This window comes from Alternaria atra (genome assembly GCF_907166805.1).
Source record: "Alternaria atra isolate CS162 genome assembly, contig: 34, whole genome shotgun sequence".
Taxonomy (NCBI): domain Eukaryota; kingdom Fungi; phylum Ascomycota; class Dothideomycetes; order Pleosporales; family Pleosporaceae; genus Alternaria; species Alternaria atra.
In genome coordinates, this window is record NW_025091333.1 from 330,260 (window position 1) to 354,145 (window position 23,886).

Here is a 23,886-nt window from a genome sequence, read left to right on the forward strand (position 1 = left end):
AAGCCTGCCTTATTAGACATGGTCGCCAAAATCGCGCAATTGCGTCGAACCGGCCCACTGGCTCTAGGTTGCACGTCGCTCACATCTCTGATGCTGATTCGTTGTCAGTTTGTTGGTATACAGTGGGGAGAACTACCCGGTAAAGCACGGTGACAAGGCTACCACAGATTGAGTTGACCGGCCGCCATGCTGCAGGCCCGCGCATGGTCAGATGGCACTGCCGACCAGCCCTAAGACATCATACCTTCGACGCAAAGTTCCCCAGTGCCAACAGCCTGCGGCCATTTACATGTAAGTTCTGGTCATTGACTAATAAGCAGCTACAACGTGATAAGGCCGTTAACGACTACTCGTCAATTGTCCTGACGGCCTTTGATGCAAGGCAGTCAAGTTCGTGCGATCAGCCGCACTCTGAAATCGCCCCAGTCTGCGTGTGGAATATAACTTTGGCCTCCTTGCAGCCTGGAAACACCGATTAATGTTACACAGACAATCATTGTCTTCCAACACAAAAAATCAACTTCCGGCCTCTACACGCTTCCATCACTCATCGCATGAGACCCTCAGTGAAGGGGTGAACCTTACGGCCTTCATCCACTCTTGGTGGTTCCTTGCCCTTCAGCCTAACACACAACACTGTCAGTCTTAGGAATGTCTCAATTCTCGTACATTAGCTCCCCAAACGAAAGCTGGCAGGACCTCGTTGACTGGGACGATGAATTGTACGACCCTTTCTTTCAAGGCGAGACCAGCTATACTGGAGCTCAGGGAGGCAGCTACGTCGCAGATCACCAGCTATCGGAAAGCTACACGTCTGAGCCTACATACCTGGTATCAGCACCTCCTTCGGTTGCTGATGGACCACCATCACTCGAGTATACCGTCTCCGCCCCACCATCAATCCTAGACGGGCAGTCCTCATATGGACAAGTGAATGTTACCTCGCTGTCCTTTGACACCATATCCACTTCTCCGCTAGCTGTCCAAGCAGATAGTCAGTACTTTGGATCGTTCGGCGCGTGTGACAATAGCCTCCTATCGCCACTAGGTACTATCAGCGATTCTCCTATCCTGGATACACGGTATGAGCGCATTCCGGAAACCTTCACCTCGGGTTCTCTCGAGAGCACGACCGAAACCGTCTTCAACCCCCATGTCACGGACTCTTCCCACTCCTTCAGTGGTTTGGACGTTAGAGCCTCTCGTTTGTTCTCGAATCTGGGTACATGGGCGGAGCAGCCACGAATCATCGAACCCATTGCAGAAGATGACAGTGGCAGAGCAGAAGTCGAGCCGATCGCCATCCCTCATACCTTCTCGCAGAGCTATAACCCGGCGCTGCCGTCCTATCGGCGATCAGATGGCGAGTATGATCTACACAGCCGCAGCAGAGCCATCGCCATTCCTGATGCCACTTATGGACCCACCAGCTACAACAATCGACCTACAGTCTCTACATCAGCACGAAGAGCTCCTCCTATACTCTCAGTATCACCAGTGGCTTCACGTTACCCTCGCAGTGCTACGTTGTCTAGAAGCGCTTCGCTTTCTCGACGCAAAACTTCTACTCCGTCCCCCTCGCCTGACTCCTATGGGTGGGTATCCTATCACCCGAACCCGTTGACGCACCGGCTAGCACCTACGAGTACCGAGGGTATGACAGGACGGGCGCCCAAAGGACGAAAGAGAGCCTTGACTGCTGAGCAGCGCCGCCATGCAGCGTTGATGCGGATTGTTGGCGCTTGCTCGAATTGCCAGCGACGGAAGGAAAAGTGCGACCCTGGCACTCCGTGCAGGGCCTGTCTTGAACACTACAAAGGGGACTTAGTCAACCATCCTTGTCGTGACCACACTCTTGTTGACCTTTCTGCGGCATTCCTCGCCGACAGCCTAGGTTGGCATCCAACCACTCGACCCTGGGAGTCGTTCGTCCCGGCAGGTAATTTCGAAGTCTCCAAAGACGTTACCTACACAGTCCCATTGAATTTCGGCTTTGGTCCGACATTTCCTGTCTCAGTACATGCTGTACAGCTCAACGACAACGCTCCCCTGGTACACGAACACATCATCTACTCGTGGCCACCCCAGTCTTACACCGGTCCTCCACACAGGCACGCCGTTCTCCCAGCTGTGCTAACAGCTGACGCACAGTACCATCTACTGCATACCTTGGATTCTCATTTATCACTACTTGTAGCGCATCACTTCCGCGCTTTCCCGCTCTACTGTTCGCCACTTAGAATTCTCCGCGATATCTACGTCTTCTCACGATCCCTTCCAACAAGCTCCTCTCACCACCGCATACTCCATCAAGCGCTCAAGCTTCTTGTACTAGTCCACATTGGCGGCGACATAACGCTGCCATCACGCTCGGAAAGCCCCATGTTGGAGCAAACCATCCGAAGTACGATGGATATACCCGAGGACCTCACTCCTACACCTTGCTTTATCCGCTCGCAGTTCGGTGCGATCATGCCCGGTCTTGCTCTCAGCTTAATGAAAGACGTGCTCGCATCATTGGAGCAACTTCTTCTGAACAAGGACTGCGACGACTGGCCCATCGCTCTGGCTGTTCTTACTACAGTCTTGATGACAGTAGAGTCTATACACTACCATGCCGCGAAGCTGCCGTACCACAACCTTTATGACGCCACACGCTCATCTACCACCGTCGAAAACATAGAAATCGATGATCATGGTGTCAAATCACTTCTCGAACTCTATAGCGCGTGCTTCTCCGGTTGCCACGCTAGACTTAGACCAGACTGGGAGGGCGAGTCTATGCAGTCTCACAAGACGGGCACACCCGAAGATGCGTTCATCCAGAGCTTGCGGGAGGCGATTAGAAAGGCGGATACATCTGACTACCTGGTCAAGAAAGCCAAAGAGAAGAGACATGATGATGATATGGGTTACTTCTTCGACCGACTCGTCGCGCGCCTCTTTACCATGAGACCTCAATAGGCAGATTTCCGTTTTCTAATTTTCTCTTCTCACAAGTTCTCTACGTTTCTTCTTCGAAATCATGGCCAGATGGCTACCGGCGTTGAAAAGGCTGCGATACCCTTCTTTGTAGACCAACTGTATTTGTTCTTGGGTTATTTGTTGGCGTTGGTTTTACGACTGACGCGCTTATGATTGTATACTAACGACGAAACGGTCTCTTGATGACTCCACCTGGCGTTTCCTCTTTCTGGTAGTCACATGGTTATTCTGGAACGAGTCTCCGAATCTTAGATAGTTCATGAAATCAATCAATACTTCATTGCGTTGCGTGCATCGTACTTATCGTGATTCGGAAGGCGCCCATTTCGCTCCAGTGTTCAGGCTTTCACGCCATAGATCAGCTGCGATGCTGAGACAATAACCCACTTGGCCCCCATCCACAACATGCCACAAGCCAATCCCAATACTATAAACATGACAACAATCATGCGCCCTCGCATCTCAAGCGCATCGCCTATCTCCAACTTGGCTATTTTTCTAATCTTCCTATTCAGATGCCATGACTTTCTCTTCTTCTTCTTCTTCTTCTTCCTCTTGTTTGGTTTCTCCTCCCCTTGCTCGTCTGGCCGAGGACCTATAGCGTCATGGGGCTCGAAATGTCCAGTGGTTCCCCTTCGATCCCATGTTGAATCATCAGGATCTTGGTAGGGTTCTGGATCTAGCCAGCTGGATGGAGCGAGATAGGTGAGGAGGGAGAGGCCGGGCAAGTGTGCTTCTGTTCGGCGGGCGCGGTTGCGGTAGTTGACGAGGAAGAGGGAGAGAAGGAAGGATATGAATAGTACAGGAGTAAGGATAATCTTGAATATTTGTTAGAATTGCTAGCAATAATCTGCTATCTCAATATGGCTTACCCGTTTTAGAAGGGGTTCTTGATCGTCGTCCAGCTCGTTTGCTGGAGAAGAGGGCAACGATGGTATTGGTGCAGTGGCGAGTTCTTCAAAAGGATCTGGTTTCTTCTTTTGTCTTCGTCGTGTAGACGAAGGCGACGGTGGTGGGCTCGGTGGAAGATGCTGGTTATGACGATAGTTGTGTGCTGCAGACATGTTGTTCAAAGAAACGTGTAGACTGCAGCAAACTGATGTGGATGCCAGGAATATTCATCCAGTGGTTTCAATCAAAACACCATGCCGAGAATCTGTATAGCAAGGTTGGTAGATCTTCTTGGCTAGGACCTTGGATTTGGAAAGATGGACATTGGGATTGCGGTATTCTTAGGTATGATGCGGCTGAGCGCGGAATGACGATGCGTGCCCACTATCCATTCATAGGGCTGCTAGCTTGCATCGACCCGCGTTCCACGCAAGCACTCTGAAAACGATGTCATAACGGGTCCAGACTATGATTCTGGTAGCGCACCCATCTCCCCTCGAACGAAGGAGCGCATCATGAACGAGGGTCGCGGGGCCTCCCGCGGGGTAGAATACGCGTATACGGCGCACCAGGCATGGAAGTCTCGGGCACCGCCAAGTCGTATCATGGCGGTATTGACCGCCAACGCCATGTTTCGAGGTCGACTCAAGCATTAGCACAGCCTCAGGCTAACCACCAATGTGTTCATGAAGACCATTCGCATCGTTTCTCGCATATTTCGCCGAATGGGGAACGGGGATTAGAGGAGCTCCGGCTCGACCGAGTCCCCGAACACCCGCCTCAAACGCAGGATAAACTGCTGCCTGGAAATTCTGGCTTTCTATAAGATTCTGTAGTCAACAGTAGCCCTTTCACGGGCGTTGTGCGGCGTTATTCAGCTTCCTTCGCTGACCTAATACACGGACCTAACGGACGAAATCCCCGTCCGGCCCTCCTCGTTCTGCTTTGAAACGCTGTCACCACCAGAAGCTGACGGCTGTCCCTTTGCTACTACTGATCTCTTTTATTTCTTTCCCGTCAGCCTGATCCGTTTATTCCGCAGGAGAAACGAGTTGCAGACGCGATTATATATCAACAAACTTCCGTGATCCGGTTTGCGCGACGCAGAGCCGAGTCCGGACGAATAAGTCGCAAGAGCTAGGTTCGCACGATCTGGGTGGTTGGAACACAACGAATCGAGATGCCCAAGGAGGAGACGTTGCCGACACGCAAGAAGATGCGTAAGGGTACGCACAGCTGCTTCGAATGTATGTGGAACCAGTTGTTGCCTCATGTTGAATGATTACTTCACACCATACTGCTATCCTTCACTGTTACTCTTGTCTCACCTGTGCATCACTACGCCAACCTCAATCTCTACTCTGCCTTTCATCATCACCATACCGTGAGCCTTTCTGATGTAATACAGGTCGTCGCCGCAAGATCCGATGCATCTTCCAGCCCGACAACCCGGATGTTTGCTCAGAATGCTTCGCACGCGGCAGCAGGTGCATCGACCAAGAACATGCCAACCCTGAAGTCATTGTCGATCATAGGAAGAACCTCCGAGAGCGAGTATCAAGACTGGAGGCCTTGATTGACACTTTGCTTGAAGACAAGACTGTCAAGTCAGAAAGCCGGAGTCAGAGCCAAAGCTTAGCCGACACATCATCACCAAAAGCGCCCACCATCTATCACAAGGATACATTTCCACCCACTCCTCTTTCCTCAGAAGCCTCGTCCAACATCTTTCGAGTACCGGAAAATCAGCGTGCTGCCTCGGATCGAGGCCATCATGTACCAATCCTCTCTGTGTTCGAAGACGCAGTATGTATTCCTACTCCCTGAATCCGATCTTTAAGCTTATTGTCTATAGCTCAACGATGCTGAAGCGCAAGCGAAAGCCCGCAATGCTGATCAACAGAGCTCAACACCAAGGCCCGGCCAAGTGGCTGAAGATCGATATACTGTAGAAAACAAAAATGATGATGACATCGCGGCTGGAAGCACCATCGCGCACTCTGCGAAACGAGAGAGGTCCAAGCAAGCACTCATTGCCATGTTGCCGCCTTACGACCAACTCACCAAACTCCTGAACTCCAACAGTGACTGGTGGCAGACGTGGCGGAGAAAATGCAGTGGCACTTCCGGTCCTGAGCAAACATTGCCTCAGTTCGCTGCCCAGGCTCTGACGACCGGGAATATCGGCGCTATTGCTACTGTTGTTTTGTCGGTTGGTATTTGCTCATCGGAGAACGATGACGATGTCGAACGCTATATCGAGGCTGTGGACCGATGGTTCCTGTCTGACGATGAGTATGCGGCAAGCTTGGAAGGTCTAGAATGTCTGATCTTGAAGTCTAAGTGGTACGCGGATGTAGGTCAACCACGAAGAGCCTGGATCGCGTACCGCAAGGGCTTGATGTATGCCCAGCTAATGGTAAGTTTACACGCTCCCACATTATCACATCATGACTTACTTGAAGAAGGGGCTACACCGCAAGCGCACTTCCTCCGCTCCACACGAGAGCATTTGGTGGGCTATGTACCATGGGGACCGTTTCTTGTCTCTCTTGCTGGGTCTTCCATACGGTATTAGCGACGCGCATTGCGACTTAACGATGCCCGATATTGGCGACGGCACATACCTTCATCCATTGGTTGGCATCACGAAGCTCTCGCAGCTCGCAGGGAGGGTCATTGATCGAAACCAGGGAGTTGCCGAGCAGTCCTTCGCCTGGGCACTGCAGCTCGACCAGGAGCTTGAGGATCTGTGGAAGAAGTTCGATCCAGCGTGGCTTGACTACACCGAGTTACTCGCCGACGCAGAATCAAATGCGGCGGAATTGCGAGAGCGAATCATGGGTCAGATGGTCTTCCATCAGATCCGTGTGTACTTGCACTTGCCGTTCATGCTCAAGGCAGCATCAAACTCGCGCTTCTCATACTCAAAAACGGCATGTTTGAACGGCTCGCGAGAAGTCCTAAGGTTGTACCAGTCTCTACGAACAGGACATGTCCAGCCGCTCTACGAGTGCAAAGCTATCGACTTCATCGGTTTCACAGCCGCAGTCCTGATCTTGATCGGTCTTCTCAATTCCGGTATGGGTTCACAATCTTCAATTAGCGGTCCTACCCCCAAGGACATTGAGGAAGATGTGCGTCTCATCGAGGTCAGCATCGACATCTTCCGTCGCGCATCGAGCGAAAAGGGAGGCAAAGTAGCCGCCCAATCCGCACAGGTTCTCGAGCAGATGTTGAGCAAATTCAAAGGCACAAGTCTCGACCATGAGGAGGGACCCTGCAGCGGAAAATCGGACTTTGTTATCCCGTACTTTGGTACCATTTCTATCAAGAGAGGGGGCCAGTTGGTCAAGAAGGGCCCGGAACTTCCCTCTCGCTCGCCCAGCATGATGAGCTCAAGGTCCCCAGGTACATCAGCACAACTCTACACACCCACGTCTGAGAAGCCGTCACAGTCTTCTGCGTCGGACATATTCTCGCAACCCACACAGTCCCTTAATGTCACGCCAAAGACATCCGTCTCCGCTGGTACCGGTACCTCGGCCTTCGGCTTCACTGATCCTTCACCCTTTGTATCGTATGACGGCTTTTACAACTGGAACAACCTCAACGTAGATGATGCGTCGACAACGGGCGCCGCTGCGGGAGGCACGTTCAACTCCCAGATCAACGACGACAGCATGAACAACTTCCCACTACCTACGAATAACTTCTCGTGGCAGCATATGCCCATGGATATCGATCAGGATTGGTCTTGGTTCTTGAACGATGCGCAGACGACACAAGGTATGGGTACGGCAGGGGCGCTCCAGCACCCACTGCAGCGCTTGATTTCAATGCGCAAGGTTTCCCTGGCTTTGGTTAAGCGGGTTACGTAGGGCTGGCGTTTACGGGGTTATGCGTACGTTTGCTATAAGAGACTAGCTATGTGCGGGAAAAGTAAGGAGCAATGTACGATAATAGAAGCATCTGGATGGGCGCGTCCATGCATTCAGCTGGGATCAAGTGGTATGGTTATTGGAGGTGTTTGTGATATCCGGGCTACTCCACTCTCGCTAGTAGTGTGCGAGAGAATTGATTTTTTGTTTCTGTGTACAAAATGACTTCAAGTCTGTGAATCTGTGCTTACAAAGTCCAGATGACCACCCTGCCGTCCACACCAGTAGAACTGATCTTGGTGACACCGCTTCCACTCTCCTCAAAGCTGCGGATGGTGTTGATGGTATTCTGATGCACAGTCTTGAGCTTGGTATCATCCGTGCCCGACTTGCCCTTGAGATCCATCTGCCTGAACATGTTCAACGCGCTCTCCTCACGCTGATCCGAAAGACCAGGTCGGCTCTTCGCTTCCAGACTTCCTGCAAGCTTCCAGCCAGACTCATCACCCTGCAAGCGATAGGCTTCGCAGTTGTATCCCGCAGCAATGATTTCAGCCTCGGAGCTCCAGACTAGTGACATGAAGGGCAGTACTTGAGTGCTGACGCTAAGGATGGCGCGGGGAGCTTCTTCGGGACCGCTGGGGTAGACGACGGTGAGAGTGCTGTCGTGAGATGCGAAGGCGAGGGCGTTGCCCGAGGGAGAGAAGGCAACGCTGTGGACCCAACCTGCAGTGTTGTTCAGGTACTCGCCGCACACGGTGTTGAAGGGTAGACGCTCTCCCCACGCCGAGGGCTCAGGGCGCTCGTCCACGCCCTTGACAAAAGAAGAGAGCACGCGAGCGTGTCCGTCGGTAGAGCCTGCGGCGAGCAACACGGAGTTCGGGTGCCAGGAGACGCAGGTGACGGTGGAGCGAATGGGCTTCTTGATGTGCTTGGAGACCCACCAGTTGTCCTCCTCTTCGAAGTAGCAGACGGGGATCAGGCGAGCACCAGATCCCACTGCGAACTTGGTCTCAGAAGGTGCCCAACGAACGCATGTAGCAGCTCGGTTGATACGCAGAAGCACTAATGTAGGCTTCCATCCTTGCGGTGAAGGCTCCCAAACGTAGGCATTGCGATCTGTCCAATTCGTCAGCTGCCTGCTCCAGCCCACCAGATAGCTCCGAGCTTACCCTGCGAGCAAGTCACAATCTTGCCAGAGTTGGGTGCAATATCTACGCCCGTGACTGTCTTGTCATGGCCTGTCAGCTCGTCTTTGAGCTTGTATCCACTGCCCGTCTTTGAGAAGAGGTCAACGTTGTTCTCGCGGGCTACAGCGAGCGTCTGGCGGTCGGCGGAGAAGGAATGGTCCGCAATGGGATGGTGGAAGAGGTGGTGGACTTCGGGGCCGGACATGATGAATATGGTGGTAGGCGTGCAATAGGAGACTCTCTACTACTGCCAATTGGTGTTTTGGGCTGTAAGCTTGTGGAGCTCTGGGTGACTTGGTGACGTGGGGCTGCTGGCCGCGATGCTGCGGGTGTTAGCGTCGTCTTGGCTTTCCCGAAAATCACGGCGACTGCAACTTCGACATCAACGCGAATTGGGGGGATTTGCTACGCGACACGCAATTCTTCGTACAGTATGCTATGCGCAACAACTCCATGTATGTACTGATGCTAACTATGTCGCAGCAACCGCCATCATGATCCTCAGACGCCCACTTCTCAATGCGACCTCCGCAGTGTCAGCATCAAAGACATGCATACGAAATCTCCAACACTCAATCCCTATGCGCCCTGTTCCTAAGCCGATACCGTTCATCCCCGACCATACTGCCTTCCTCAGCGCAATTGGCCGCGGCCTCTCCGCACATGCAACCAAGATACCGTCCTGGGAGGCCCTTTTCACACTCTCAGGGCCGCAACTGAAGGAACTCGGTGTTGAGCCAGCACGCTCAAGACGTTACCTTTTACAGTGGCGAGAGAAGTACAGGAATGGGGAATATGGCATTGGAGGAGACTGCAAGCACGTCACAGATGGAGTAGCAGAACTCAAGGTTGTAGAAGCACCAGTACCGCCAAACCCCCAACTCGGCAACACGATAAGTCCTCGCTCTGCGGCTGCGACAGCCACACATGATCCGGGAACGAGGAAGCTGGTCGTCAATGTACCTGTCGGCGCCGAAGCACCAGTTGAACCTGTTGAGACATTACCAAAGGTGCAAGGCGTTATCGTTAAGGGCGCGAAGACGATCAAAGGCAGCTATGTGGAGCCAGTCAAGGGAAGTGGAGGTTTGCGAGCGCGGATACGGCTGCAAGAGGGTATCTGGGAAGTAAGGAGAGGACACAAGGTCGATGGTGGAGAGAGGAGAAAGGCAGAAGTGCGGGCGAAGAGAAGGGCGGCCGAGAACAAGGAGAAGCGGGGTTGATTTGGTATGAGTACATGGAGAAGTCGATACCGAATCCTGTACAATGAGTATTATTAAATGTGACACTACATGTTCGACGTCAGAAGACCAATAATGGCAGTACAGATGAGCCAGGTAGAGGTCAAGCAATGATGGAACTGTCCGCCAAATCGTCCCAATCTCAAAGGGCAAAGATGCTGATGCTGGGAGCAGCCAATGTAAAGTCACAAATATTCTGAGCCTAGTACAATGCTCAGTGACACGCACAACCACTACCCTGGAGGTTTCAGCTCGTCGTTATATGGTTAAAATCCCTATCCCAATCCTCTCAAAACCGAAGTAGACCAAGTGCCTGCTTCTCACTCAGAGACGTACATGCGCCGCAGTGGGGGTCGTGACTAAGAACAGAGGAGTTGTTGAACAATCGAGAACGAGTCGAGGGGAAGGTCACGTGCCAGGATAATGTTTCTCAGGACGACATGATCTCTTCGCAAAATACTCATGGTAATCAAGACCGAAACGGCAAAGTTTACAACAAAGGCCCTACTGTCAGGTTAGCATACTGATCCTGCGAGGTGTAAATGATTATTGATGAAGATGTATAGTAGCTCAGAGAGTAAGCTTTCGCACATCAAAACCACGCATTCGGGTTATCTGCTGCGAAGTATCTGGAGAGGCGCACTCGTGGGAGATTAAGCCATGAGGCACGTCGTGTCATCTTTGCTAGTGGAAGAGACTAGGGAACTTGTATGAGCATACTTACTACCTTTCAGACAGAACAACAGTAATATCTAGTCAATACTGCCTACAAATACGTGATGTGATGTGAGTGGTGCTTCCCATGTATCTGGTTTGTGAGATGCAAGCTTAAACTAGCGGACGTAAACGTAGCTACGTCAATGTGTAATGGAAGAAACAAGCTAAGTGTTGCTTTCCGATAGTATGTATTGTGAGAAGGTGTTTGTGTATACACGAAAGAAACAAAAGTCGTAGCTTGTCGGTGAGTGTTTGTGTTGTGGTTGCCTGTCCAGATCTATGACTTCAGGCGGATACGACGCTAGTCCCGATCGCTAGCGTACAACATCATTCCTGCTCTTACTCCAACGCACAATAAGGAGCAAAACTGAAGTGGACCAGGACTGTACAAGAACCTGAACTGTTTAGCATCTCATCGGAGATTGCAACGTACTATTGGAAGCGCCCCTCCCGCACCGTTGTATACGAAGGCCGAAAAAACTAGCTCCCGTACTCCCTTTTCCACCTCAGCTACGCCACGACAAACGATAACGCCTCCCGTACGTTGCCGTTACCCTTGTCACTAACACAAACTAACCCCGCCATTACGTCGATATGTAGGTGAGGGGTAAAGCGAGTAAGCACGGAGTCACGTAGTTCACCCAAGAGCACTAAAGGGAAGCCGTCTAAGGCTATGTTTGGTAGGAATATGTTTGATTCTAACTTAGCTACTTACCACCAGGCTTTCGCATCCCCCATGGTCTAAGAGGTACGTTGTATATACAAGATAGCTAGGAAACTGATTGTATGGCGATATAAGCCTCTGTTACCGACAGCAAAAAAAACTCCATGTATGCAGAACGCAAGGAAATCGACGACGCCATTGTATGCGGGAAAAATGAAAAATGACAAGTAGATGTGTTCAGCTCTCAAAATCGCGCTGCATGAGTCTTCGTATATCGTCCATCTTTTTCTGTGTTCTGTCTCTCTTCCGTTCTGTTGATTATCTAATTATTCTTTCAACTGTACAATATGGTATTAATACTTTCTGATTGCCACTAGTAACCATTACGGCCACCAACACCAGCGGTAATATACTACGAGCTCTTGCCCGCCTCAAAAACCTTGGTCATGAAGTCGTCGACGTCAAGGTCAATCTTCTTCTCCCGTAGTGTTTTTGCAACCTGCGCCGCGTCGCCCTCCATGCAGCTGCCCTCTAGTATGCTGAGTATGGCGACTGCGGCCCGTGGAAGATTCTTGTCGCCTTCGATCGTGTATATGTCCATTATGCGCGCGGCATGCTCGACGCCCAGACGGCCACAGAATAAGGAGCCCAGTGTGTGGAACAGATAATCTCTGGGCTCAACACGTAACGTCTCTAGTCGTTGAGCCAGACTAGGCGCTTTCTTCGCCAAGACGTGAAGTGTTGTGGAGTAGGCGGCATGTATGGCGTTTTGATCGTGGATGAGGAAGGACAGGGGTAGCGGACGGTTGAGGAGGTTGCACAGGGCGACAAAAGCTTGTGGCGCGGCTTGATTCAACAGGAGCAATGCGGCGATGTGATGTATGTCGAACTTTGAGTGTGGAATGTCCGGGCGGTACATCGAGTAGGCTAGACATATGTCGACGAGGTCCTGGTGTAGCGGTTGCTCGTCCTCTGCCTCCTGTGACGTTCGTGCGGCGAACATCTTGAGATCAGGGAACACTGCTTGGGTGCTTTCGACAATGTAGACATAGCGGCCTCCGAGCGCTTCGTGGCCATGCGTCTTGACTTCTTTGCGTGCTTTCTCCAAGGCAATGTTGTAGGTCGCTTCCGTAACCTCAAGATCATTTCCAATCGCCATCTGCCAGACCTGACCTCGCAACCGTGGAGGAATGCCGTTCCACCACATCTTCCTGTGCGAGGCACGGAGCTCGGAATTTGTCATCTCGGTGGCCCAGTTTGGTAAAAGTAGGCTCGACCAGTATTCTGCCTTGACGCGGGAGGCCTTTTCACGAGCTATCGCTTCTTCTTGAGCACGTTGAGCCTCGAGACGTTCTGCGACTGTTAGTCATGTGATTTTTTTCGGATTGCAGTCTGAAGGCATAGATGACTTACCAGCTTCCTCAATGCGAGCCAACATGCGCTGGTACTCCTTAAGGTGCTTCTTCTCTTCCTTGGGATTTTTGGGTGGAAGCCACGAAGGTCGGGTCCGCGAGAGGTACTTCTGCTTCTCAACCGACGGCTGGAACGGATCGATTAGAGGATCGCTCTTACGGACAGGTGGGAGAGCCGGCTTTTTGCTCTTCGGTTCAGGCTGGCTCAAGGATGCTGATCGTGTAAGACCGGGCTGTTGTCTCGAAATTTCTTGCTTTCGCTCATTCTCAGATTGAAACTCCTCCAGTTTTCCAGTAAGGAATTTGGCATCCGTATCTAATGCGGTGTACGTCTCTGCCCACGTGTTCGGCTGTGTCGCTGACTGTGGAGATACGCCTCTGCTAGAAACGTTGGGAGAAGGAGTTCTCTGGGAGACACGCGATACGGAAGGTGCGGGAGAAGTCCTCGAAGACCTCGAAGACGACGATATTAACGCGTCGGGATTGGGCGACGCCAAAGGCGGGCTCTCGCCAACCCAGGACTCTGATGATCGATCCATCGTGGGGCGTGGCGAGATGGGGATATTCCAGATAACAGCATCCTCGGGAAGCTCGTCATCTTCATCATCGCACTCGGCCTCCCTTTCCTTTACAGTTTTTCTTTTGGAGTCCTGCCATGACGGCCTCCTTGAGCCCAACCCTGGCGACGGCAAAACATCACTCCGAGAGCTCTTGCGAGATAGTGTGCGCGGCCCCGAGGCGGATTTGTGTGTGCTTGATGGGGATGGTGATCGGGAAGAGCGTTGGGGTGCAGCGAGGCTCAGGCTGGAGAGCGATGGGACAGACGGCGAAGTGAAGCCTCTCCTAGCTTGCTGCTTCCCTGGGGCGGACAGCTGGGCCTGCTGTCGCACAGCATGGTTGACCGGGCCCTTCAAGCTCGGGTACTTTGGCTTGGTTGCGCCGGTCAGGTCGCGGAAGGAGTGGGCCGAATGTGAATGCGGGAGGCTCCTGGTGGAAAGAGAGGCTCGTGGGGCTTCAAAGAGGATGCGATTAGACGGGCTCGCTGGCATGGGGAAGGAAGAGGGCCCACCTGATGCTTCGTCTAGGTTAATATCCTCAAAGTGGGAGAGGTTCTCCGTTGTGCCCATGAAGTCTAGGAGAGTTGACGAATGGATGCTTGACGACTTGGACGACTTGGAGTTTGTGAGGTCAGGCGGGCTGCCAGGCGGTGCGCCAAAAGTTTGCTGGGCATCTTGGGCGTAGGTGAGGGTGGCCATGAGCGGTCGGGGTGGTCTTCGTTGTGTTGAGAGGCGTAGTGATGTGCCAATGCGGTGTGGTTGTTGGTTCGCGCAGCTATTGTCGCGCTCGCAAGGGGCTCTGATCAATGAAGGCACATAGCTATGTTCGGAAATGATATACAATGACGTTTCCTGTGAGATGTAGTGAAGGTCGGCGTCTGAAAACTCGTGATCTCCAGCTTCGTAGACAGGAGGCAGTCGCTGTTGATGCTGCACCGCCGGCATCTTTGTCGATTTGGCGACGCAATTTGCGGAACTTGCGCTAACCCCTGATGTCGGGGGACAGGGATAGACTCCAATGGTGGGCCTCGCAGTGCTCTGGACCCGTCAGCGGCGCAGAGTGCCTTGGACGAGTTTAATTGCAAGCAGCGGACGATTCTACGTTGGGAATGGGAACTGGCATGGGGGCAAAGGGTGAGGATGCAGCGATATGCCAAAGGGTTGCTTGAAACCGCAAAACGAATACGATGGACTGAGGCAAGTATGCTTCCCCAGCTGGCCCTGGGCCCTTGTTCAATGCGCCTAGCAACGCGTTTTACGAGGCTGTCCGTCAGTTGGAAGCCTGCATAGTCGACCCCGGCGTAATTGGGATGGGGGTTGGCGTCCCAGCCGTCGCATCTACGCTTGACATCACGATACCAGAAGTTGAGGGCCAATCACATCTTCTTACTTGCTTAACCTGATGCTTATCAGGCGCAAGTACTGGGCCGTCTCTACACTACTGTGCTTTGCCTCAATAGCATAGCGCTCCAACATGCATGAAAAGACGAATAACGACATCATCCTCTCTACAGTCCATCCGTCACTCCCGAAGCTGCTGCAGCCAAGGCCCAAGGCTTGCAGTTGCGCCCACATGCCGCCGCTAAACGTGGGCCCCTGGCACAGATCCTTAGGTTGCTTCTTCCCGAGTTCCTGACCCGTCACCACTCCCAACATCAGCTTGAAAGCCTGTCCTGCAACTTATCTTTTCAGTCCGCTTTGTTAGCGCATCAAGCTTTCAACGCCAAGTAATTGCCGCCTCCAGCATGCGTCTCTCTGTCACGTCAGAAATGCAAGCTGCCGCGAGAGACACTTTCAGCCAGGCTAGTAGCGCGCGGTGCTGTGTCTGCTTGCGCTGAAACACTCTCTGAAAAGCTTTACAAGCCAGCCTATCCCTCCAAATTAGCCTTCGTTGGAAACAGGTAATACGAGCCCCGCCATGTCATCTTCCGAACCGTGGAGTCGATCTAGCCAAATCGCAGATCGTGCATCCACCCACATAAGTTATATGACATGGAAGCTTAGCCATAACTTACCATTGAAGTTGCCGACGCGAAATGACGCCCTGCACAATCTTCGCCTCCCTGCTACCACGCGATCGTGAACGGCGCTGTAGCATCACATAGGCTAGCGCAATGATATTGTCTACCGTCTCTGCAGTTCCACGGTCAGCAATTTCCTTGGCTAGCGTAGCTGGCCGCAATCACGATCGTCCATGGCGCAGACTGTGCTCGCTTTTGTGTTATCTGACCATCATTCATTCCACGTGCAGCCTCTTACTGGGCAGCCCTGCATACACACCTCGATGGATTTGGACTCCAACGCTTCAGAACAGGAAAGTTTAGACGTACTGATAAGCAGATTCGAACACGTCGTCCGCACTTTGGATAGCGCGCGTGCGTACTCGAGGCACCTCACCGCCGCTTCAACAAAGCTTTGATGCAAATTCGCTAGTACAGTTGCCACGCTGTTCAACGATTGATCGATCAACATAGCTTTGAGCTGGATTTTGAACGCGCTACCATCGAATATCAGTGAAATGTCGCATTTTTTCCATCCTCTCCATGACCCGATTGGTCGGACCTGTGTACCGAGTATGGAGACTTACTTGAGAGCTTTGCGATGGAACGTTTGGCCGGGCATTTTGGTCAGATCTACTGTCAAAGAGTCCTCGACACCTGGAGTAGTTAGCCTCTAAAGCCATCAATAGAGAACATGCTCCCAATGCAACCTACTGATTTTTGTAGGGCATTCTGTTTTCTTGCTGACTTCCAGCGTCGTCGTATCGATACAGATGCCGCAATACGGGAATTTGCCATCTGAGTCGCTGATAGCGATTCGGGTCCCCTCTTCTGTCATCACGTCAAAGTTGGCCAATGACTTTGAAGGCTTTATCACTACGCCATATTCCGGATGGCCCTTGTGCATAACACAGACGAAGCGCCGCGCGTACTCTTCGTTGATACTGATCAGAAGAAAGTCGTCAAGTAGACGAAGCAGCAAAGAGTCATCATCGAGCAGAAATCCGAGGACATCGCGTTCTAGTTGCGCGTAGAAGAAGTTGCATAAGATGCTCGACAAGACGGAACCTTGGGGTATGCCAGTCTTCTGGCGATAGAAGCGCTTTCAATTTTGACAACATTTCTTTCTATGTGCTCCTGTAAGAGCTGCATCAAGTCGTCTTTAGTCTCACACCGTTGTAGGTTAGTGTTGACAAAAATGGTGTTGGCCTTTGTGCCAACCAGTCTATTTTGCACGAGTTTGTTGAAAGGCGTCATGTCCGTTGCTGCGTGAGTGTGCGGAATGTACTTCTTTAGAGGCATCGGATCTACGTGTTTGCCATCGAGGCGTTGTAGAGATGGCAGGGGAGATATCTCCACATGTTTGCCCGTGTTGTAAGCTTGGATCGACATGAGACTGTCGATCATACGCAATAAGCGTGACTGTGGTATGGTATCGAAGCAGGCCTGCACATCGACTTTGGCAAAGTAAAGCCGAGTGTCGCCGAGTCCCCGTTGTCGCAATGAAGCCTTGAAAGACGCAAGCTTGGGAAACATGTCTCCGACAGAGAATAGGGAGCAGCCGAACTTGTCTGGTCGTAGTGACTGCTTCTGGTTAGCGCTGATGACTCGGTCAGCTCTAGCAATATACTGACCTTCTCATAGGTGATCGCATTGAATGCTGGTGTCATTACCGCGTTGATGCTTCGCCCGAGAGTCATAGTCCCATACCGCATCACCTGCTGTCTTCTCTTGAGGTTCGTTATAGTCCGAAAACCTTGCTTCTTGGGCAGGAGACGAATGTTACTGAAACCAAGTTGGCGTGCGGACAGTAACCTTTCTGTGCTTTCCGTGGGCATTTCTTCAAACATATTCATACGTAATTCCGTCAAAGCAGGTTCTGTTAGCATTCGCCAGACATCGTGGCGGAAGTAGAATAGCCTATTCCGGTGTGCGCTGGACTCAGTTACATGGAAATTTGTGCGGACCAGGGGGACGAGGAAGGAGTCAAAGAGCCAGTAGACGAATTCAAGAAATATCTCCCCACGTTTGTCTATATCCGATTTGGACAGCTTCATGTCATTTTCTTGACTGGGTGGGCGCAACCAAGTTATGTTTGTAATCTGGGGTCCGTTAGCACAGATTCATACTCAAGTAGGAAAATGCATACCTGTATGTTCTGTGTGACCTGATGCAAATTAAGGGACTCGAATCTTCGAAGATCTATGAATTGGTCTACCCAATACATGAGAGTGCGTTTGTTCTGTTCATTACCCCAGAAGCCTTCGGGTACAACCTTAGATATGACTGCGCGACAAAAGGCCGAGACGTGTGCTGCTGGACAGGCAAGATCTGTGAAACAGGTTTGCTGAACGGTGCGAGCTCCGGCCGTAGGTTGACACTTTTTGTCACATTTAGTTGGCTCTGCGACTGGCCGTACATCTGCTTTCGGCTGAAGTGCGCTCTTCCTCCATCCCGGCCTCGTTGATAAAGGTACTCCCTAGTCTGAATTAGTAAAGTTCCTTCAATACATAGAAGATTCGATAGGTACCTCGATTGGGCAGTAATGCCGAAGCATTTCCATGTATGAACATCGCTGGTTGCGAATCCGAAGTCTTTCAACCAACTTAATAATGTCACCTCGGAGCCTTTTGGGTGTTCGTTGCTTCCATTTGGCTACTTCTTGAGCGTCTGTTGCTTTTTTACCCAGCTCTCGGCACATGCTACTGTGTATATCCTTCTCTCGCAGCGTATAGTCCTTGAAAGGCATAGCGGTGTCACGCGGATCCACCTTGGATGTGAAGACATTGTGTAAGCCGAATTGACGGGGGAAGATATATCTCATGACATGTATCGTCTGCTGCTTGTCATCGCGATCAGGGAAACGATTTAGGATATCTACGAGTCAAGTTAGGTAACCAAAGCATTCGAAGGATAGTGGAAATGTACGAATATGGCGTAGCCCAAACCTCACACCACCTTTGGCATTTAAGGCCGCTTTCGCGTATAGCATACGACTTCGGACGAACGTAATTGCACCAGGCGTCTTGCATTCGCTCTTGATACGTGAGAGCTTGTCGACCGCTTCCTGGTCCGCACTGACTTTTGCGGTGTTGCTCTTCTGAGGTTCATCCAACCTCACCTCCGACACAGGTACACCAGACAATTGGTAGTAGTTGCCCATATCCGCGTTAACTGGTATGAAGATGGAGCATCCTAGGAGCATGTCCATTACGATGCGGTCGCCACCCTGGCCGAGCAATGCGTGCAATCGACACCATGCTGGCTCTTTCAAAGTTCGCCTGTAATTATTGGGTTGGTGTTCTTGCAGATTAGGAATTGAAGAACTCAGGTCCTCATTGTTGCCCTGTTTACGGCGGGTGTTTCCTGCTCTTTGGAATCCGTGACAGAGCAGGTGCGTTGGCTTGTGAGATGTTGAACGTTTGAATAAGCGCCATATCACGAAATCGACAATCTATGTACACTCAGTAGTCATTCGATAAGCGTAACCCTGGAAGTGTGTGATACGTGTCACGACCTACCTCAGATTGCATATAGTACCCAGGATTGAACGTGCCGCCCGGAGTACTTTGTGATCGCTGTTGGGTAAACGCCTGGATATCCTTTTCGCGTTCTTCGGTGAAACGCGTATGAGCATCCGTGTCTGCATGTACACTTGGTCCGCACACTAATGCTGAATCGAGCAACTGCACAACGGCCATGTCAAGACGATCCAAACTTGTGCCTTGAGTGGGTGTTGCACGTCCAAGTTGCGAAATCTTTCGATGTCTATTTTTGGATGTATTTGGTAGTCGCGACAGCAAGTACTGGCGCAGAGTAAGAACTTCTGGATAGAGACGTCGCAGGACTGGATGAGTAGCGTTGATAGCGGATTGGTCCACGGCGCGCCTCGTTTTCTTGCGAACGCCTCCAGCGCCGTGGGGGCTGCGCTTCCTCTTCATGCTAAACTAGACGCATGTGTTGCATGCGCGGTCGCGTTGTTGATGCTCATGGCCTGTGGATGGTGTTTGTTAGGTGTGCTATCGGGGTTAGCCCTGACGCGACTGCACGCGCCATCCCGTGACTTGGGTTCGGAGTCACAAAACTTCCACCTGCATACCATGATAATGCAGTCTGTTGTGTCGGGTTGGTCGTGAACAACGGAAATTTGTAGTGGTATTTAGCTAAACAACAAGGCATGACTTTAAAATAGCATGAACCTATCATGTTAGAGCTATAGTTCTATCTACGCGCAGGCCTAAGCACTTCCCAATCACCACCCATGTTGCGCATGTCCTCTGGCTCATCATCCATCAAACTCCGCCCTCCCCGACCACCACTCCTACTACTCCCACCAGTCCCTGTGCGTGGCGGCAAAGCCGGTTTCTCAAAATCATCATCGATGAGATTCTGCACTGGTTTCCTTGTCAGATTCGGAGGCGGTGCCATTGACCGCCTAGCTTGCGTTGGGGGATATCCTCTTGATTCTTCTTCTGGAGGATCATCCCGGTATCTTTGGGGAGGAGGGGCGTAGGATGGGCCTGGTGAGGAATCTTTACAGAGGAGAGAGGGTTTCTTGTTAGGGATTGGTGGTGGGGCTAGTTTGCGGAGTACCTGTGGTTTGTTGGAGGATTGAGTTGAGGGGAGCGTGTTTGATGCGCGGTACGGTAAGCTGGGCATGGAGTGCGTGGAAGCGCTTGAGCCGCTGCGTCGGAGGTCGTTGAGCGAGTCCCGCGCACCATCTGAACTGAGAATTTGATTGGCATGTCCCGGATATAATGGAGCAATCATCTTGCGGGCCGCTGGTTTCTGCGTTAGTGGCAAGCTTGTGGAGGGGCCGTCGATGTCGACTGTGCGTGATCTTTGTGAGCCGCGCGCTGGCGGAGGCTCTGGTCTGCGACTGCTCGGCAGGTGCTTGACGTCTACCCATTCTGGTTCTGGACTGGGCGTGAATGGGTTGCTGGGTCGGTTCGGGTTCGGAGAGTGGTTGTTAGATGGCGGTTCTACGCGTGCTTTCGCCGGTAAACCTATGGAATATGAGCATCCAAGCTATAGCAGGAATTATGATGAAGGTACCGTTGTCAAGCCACCATTTCCTCCGATCTGAGCTCGCAGGTGGCAGCCCTGGCTCAATGCTATCGTATCCAAGCAAGTCTTCATCATCTGTTTCATCTTCGCCCAAACGCCCTGCTGCATGAGTATCACCCACAACTTCTCTTCTTTGTCTGTACAAAGCCGCCTTCACAGCATCTCTCTTCTTTTCATCGACCCGCTGCACCAATAACTGAAAGGTTGCATAAACTGGTCGGTGGTCGGAGAAGCGAAGTGGTGCATCGTTGTAGTGTATTTGTCGGATGTTGTCACCCTTGCGAAGTACACGGTCGCACCAAGCGGGAATACGTGCTTTCTCCGACGTATCGTATTGATTACTATTAAGATCATACTTGTACGTCGGAGGGAAAGTTATACGAGCCTCGGAATAGTATGGGAAGGTCAAACCGGCAACCATCTGGAGATTGAGCTATTACATGTTAGCTTTGATTCCCATTAGCAAAGGACGAGTACCTACCTGATCGTTGTCGTACAAGGTCTCCAGATCACCGACATGGCATAGCCGTTGAACCTTTTCATTGTTCAGACCTATTCGGTAGTTGAAGTCGCCGAGCCATATTACTGTGTCATGGTCTTCGATTGATCGGTTTCTCTGGAAGCGTAGACCATGGCTGATGGTTTTGTAATCACGATTACGTTCTTCGTAGTTGGCAAATCCAGCTGCAAGATGTGCTGTGACCAGGCAGATCGAAGTGTTGGCGTACTCGAATCGAATAGCTACAGCTCCTTTGTTGCCGGCCATACCTGACATGCCAGTCTAAGATATAAATTAGCTCTATATGTGAAAGCGTAGATCGCGTTGACATACCTTCTTTAAAGCGCCTTCAACATTCTTGATGTGCTTGAGGCAGTCTGACCTGACGAAGACCGACAAACTCGCTCCCACCAACTGACCACCTCTAAGGATGACGTACTCATCCTTCCTGTGTTTCTCAGCGTTGTTGTTTAAACACGCTCTGACGGCTTCTTCCCAAGCTTCGCGTCTGTCCGGGTCTGTCGACATGATTTGTTGAGGGCTTAATTCGACAATCTCTTGAAACCCTACAGCCACTATCTCGGGGCATTGTTGTGACGGGTCGACGTCCGGACATAGCCATGGTGAAAGATCGCTCTTGATGCCACTTGTCTTTCCGTTCAAATTGAAGGTACCGACCAGAATATTGATCATCTCGGTCTCTGAGTACTCTGCAGATCTTCGCGTAAGCTCCGCGACCACATAGTCGTTAAGTGGATCGTATAGATGCACTGGAACCTGGCCAATCAATCTTCCTAGGAGCATATCGATCGTGTTCTGTCGCCCTTTATCCGCAAAGTTGTTTATGTACATTCGAGTGGCGCTCTTACGAGCGTCTGCCAGAGCGCCAGCAAGCGACATCTTCCCAGATCGCGTAAATGAGGACTTCAGCGCTCCAGTACCCGCGTAGATCTTCGAAAGAGCATCGCCGCAGTCTGCCCACATACTTGAATGTCTGACCCAGAAGTCCTGACTGGCTCGAAGGCCCTTGTGACTCAGGAAGATCTCCAGGGCCATCTTGCTGATAATGGTTTGGACAAGATTCGTTCGATCAAGGCAATCCAGGCAGTTTGTTCTGAAGACACCCTCCTGTTGTAATATGCTCATTGTCCGGCGTACAGCGTAGTTTTCTCCATTGTGCCTAGCAACCTCATCCACCTCCTTAGAAAGATAGTACCCAAATCCTTCGGCAGAATCTTGGATCCACTGAGCAATCATGCTAGCCATCTCATAGCCACCTGGCCCCCGCGTTTCGGCATGGAAGTCATATTCCGTCAGCTTGATGAGATCGTGCTGGCGATCATTGAGGTCGCTCCCTTGATTTAGCGGGCTGTTTCTGACATGACCGCGATATCTATGCGTCAACTCTAGCTCGTTCTGTTTCTCGTTGCTTAGGAGATTGACGACATGAACTGTGCCGTAGCTCAGCTCCAGGTTGTCAAAGTGCTTATCGAAGGCGGGTTGCGTGGCTTCTGGTGACCGAGTGATGGTGATCTTTTGCTGTCCTGGAAGCAGACCAGCCTGCTGTTCCCAAAAGATGGGTACACTTCCTCGCACCTGCACGTATGAGAAACAGGCTCCGGAGGGCGCCCAATAGATTGTCTCGCTTTCGACAAAGTTTGCGACGTTCCCATCATCGTCGATACCTCGCGAGTTGAACCTTGTCCCTGCCCTCTTGCACGATAATCTTGAGATCAGCGTCATGGAAGATGGCATTCCCGAGTCTTGAACTCTGATAGGGGCGGAAGATTTGGGGATAGTGATGGTAAGGGCGAAACCCCGAATTGCAGATGTCAGAATCCCCGAAGCATCCAGAGCCTCCTTCTCTCTAAGCGCAAGGCGACTTCTGAAGTCTACCAGTGGCTGGATCATGTATGAGTTCCATAGAAAGCCAGCATCTAGGCTATCGATCGAAACGGTCGCGGCATCGGTCGTACGGTCTTGTAGTCGTCGGGTGAGGTCGAAGTCTGAGCTGTAGTAAAAGGTTCCACTACTGAGGATCTTCTTGAGCGCCAGGCACGGGTGTTCCATGGGCGATTGCTCTTTCCTACCACCAAAGCCCATTTCATATCCTTCATCGTCGATGGTGTCGGTAGGGTAGGGGTTGACTTCGTCGTTGAGCAGGGTGTCGTAGCTCGTGCTGGTTAAGCAGTAGAAGCCGACTGAGTGTATCCTCTGCACCGTCTCGCCAGGCCGTACCGTGGCCACCTTGCTCGCGCCATTGACGACGACTAGGAAGACATCACTATTCACAGTAATCAAGCCCAATGTGCCGTGTACTTGGACTGAGTGTAGCGCCCGGTAATCATCTAGCTCGATTTCCTCCAGCCTGGTGAACTCGACCATACAGCGCGCGACACCGGCGCCATTGCTCCCCAGCGACGTCGATGAGGCATTGGGATTGCCATTCTGCTCGGTGGTCGATGAGCTATGTCGGAGGACGAGTGCGTGCGTCGATGTGGCAAGGGCGATTGCGCGGTGTGGGTAATCTTTGATCAGGACGCGGATAGACATGGTCGGCGGTAGAGAGCGGCGGAAGAGGACTGCACGGGTGTTCCAATCATGTCCCGGATTTTGCCATGGGCCACAAGCAGTCGAAGCGTTTGCGCGAAGTAGGACGGTCGCGGTAAGTAAGCACGTGTGCTTTGACGGTTGTTCTCAGCTCACAGAATATTGTTGGCCTGGATCAATGCTGATCGCAACCCAGCATGTAAACCACTCGACTGGTGCCCGACCCTTTACAAGG

At 51.7% G+C, this 23,886-nt stretch overlaps 8 protein-coding genes across 8 annotated transcripts; 3 read left to right on the top strand and 5 right to left on the bottom strand.

Moving 5' to 3' along the window:
* Positions 1-651: 651 nt before the first annotated feature.
* Positions 652-2,964, top strand: ALTATR162_LOCUS10557 (uncharacterized protein; the record flags this gene model as incomplete). The annotated part of the gene is made up of 1 exon (XM_043318194.1): positions 652-2,964. One exon carries the CDS (start codon positions 652-654, stop codon positions 2,962-2,964), a length of 2,313 nt encoding a protein of 770 aa, XP_043174129.1.
* A 359-nt stretch (positions 2,965-3,323) lies between these two features.
* On the bottom strand, positions 3,324-4,049 carry ALTATR162_LOCUS10558 (uncharacterized protein; the record flags this gene model as incomplete). Its single annotated transcript, XM_043318195.1, has 2 exons — positions 3,324-3,803; positions 3,858-4,049. The coding sequence occupies 2 exons, from the start codon at positions 4,047-4,049 to the stop codon at positions 3,324-3,326; spliced, it is 672 nt and encodes a 223-aa protein (XP_043174130.1).
* A 1,007-nt stretch (positions 4,050-5,056) lies between these two features.
* Positions 5,057-7,757, top strand: ALTATR162_LOCUS10559 (uncharacterized protein; the record flags this gene model as incomplete). Its single annotated transcript, XM_043318196.1, has 4 exons — positions 5,057-5,123; positions 5,285-5,682; positions 5,732-6,295; positions 6,345-7,757. 4 exons carry the CDS (start codon positions 5,057-5,059, stop codon positions 7,755-7,757), a joined length of 2,442 nt encoding a protein of 813 aa, XP_043174131.1.
* Positions 7,758-8,004: 247 nt separating this feature from the next.
* On the bottom strand, positions 8,005-9,152 carry ALTATR162_LOCUS10560 (uncharacterized protein; the record flags this gene model as incomplete). The annotated part of the gene is made up of 2 exons (XM_043318197.1): positions 8,005-8,876; positions 8,930-9,152. The coding sequence occupies 2 exons, from the start codon at positions 9,150-9,152 to the stop codon at positions 8,005-8,007; spliced, it is 1,095 nt and encodes a 364-aa protein (XP_043174132.1).
* A 289-nt stretch (positions 9,153-9,441) lies between these two features.
* Positions 9,442-10,167, top strand: ALTATR162_LOCUS10561 (uncharacterized protein; the record flags this gene model as incomplete). Its single annotated transcript, XM_043318198.1, has 1 exon — positions 9,442-10,167. One exon carries the CDS (start codon positions 9,442-9,444, stop codon positions 10,165-10,167), a length of 726 nt encoding a protein of 241 aa, XP_043174133.1.
* Positions 10,168-11,978: 1,811 nt separating this feature from the next.
* On the bottom strand, positions 11,979-14,480 carry ALTATR162_LOCUS10562 (uncharacterized protein; the record flags this gene model as incomplete). Its single annotated transcript, XM_043318199.1, has 3 exons — positions 11,979-12,919; positions 12,980-13,990; positions 14,048-14,480. 3 exons carry the CDS (start codon positions 14,478-14,480, stop codon positions 11,979-11,981), a joined length of 2,385 nt encoding a protein of 794 aa, XP_043174134.1.
* Positions 14,481-16,118: 1,638 nt separating this feature from the next.
* On the bottom strand, positions 16,119-18,698 carry ALTATR162_LOCUS10563 (uncharacterized protein; the record flags this gene model as incomplete). The annotated part of the gene is made up of 7 exons (XM_043318200.1): positions 16,119-16,192; positions 16,250-16,622; positions 16,730-17,119; positions 17,170-17,637; positions 17,685-18,014; positions 18,066-18,412; positions 18,464-18,698. 7 exons carry the CDS (start codon positions 18,696-18,698, stop codon positions 16,119-16,121), a joined length of 2,217 nt encoding a protein of 738 aa, XP_043174135.1.
* A 1,058-nt stretch (positions 18,699-19,756) lies between these two features.
* Positions 19,757-23,654, bottom strand: ALTATR162_LOCUS10564 (uncharacterized protein; the record flags this gene model as incomplete). Its single annotated transcript, XM_043318201.1, has 4 exons — positions 19,757-20,541; positions 20,591-21,035; positions 21,084-21,383; positions 21,435-23,654. The coding sequence occupies 4 exons, from the start codon at positions 23,652-23,654 to the stop codon at positions 19,757-19,759; spliced, it is 3,750 nt and encodes a 1,249-aa protein (XP_043174136.1).
* Positions 23,655-23,886: the final 232 nt, after the last annotated feature.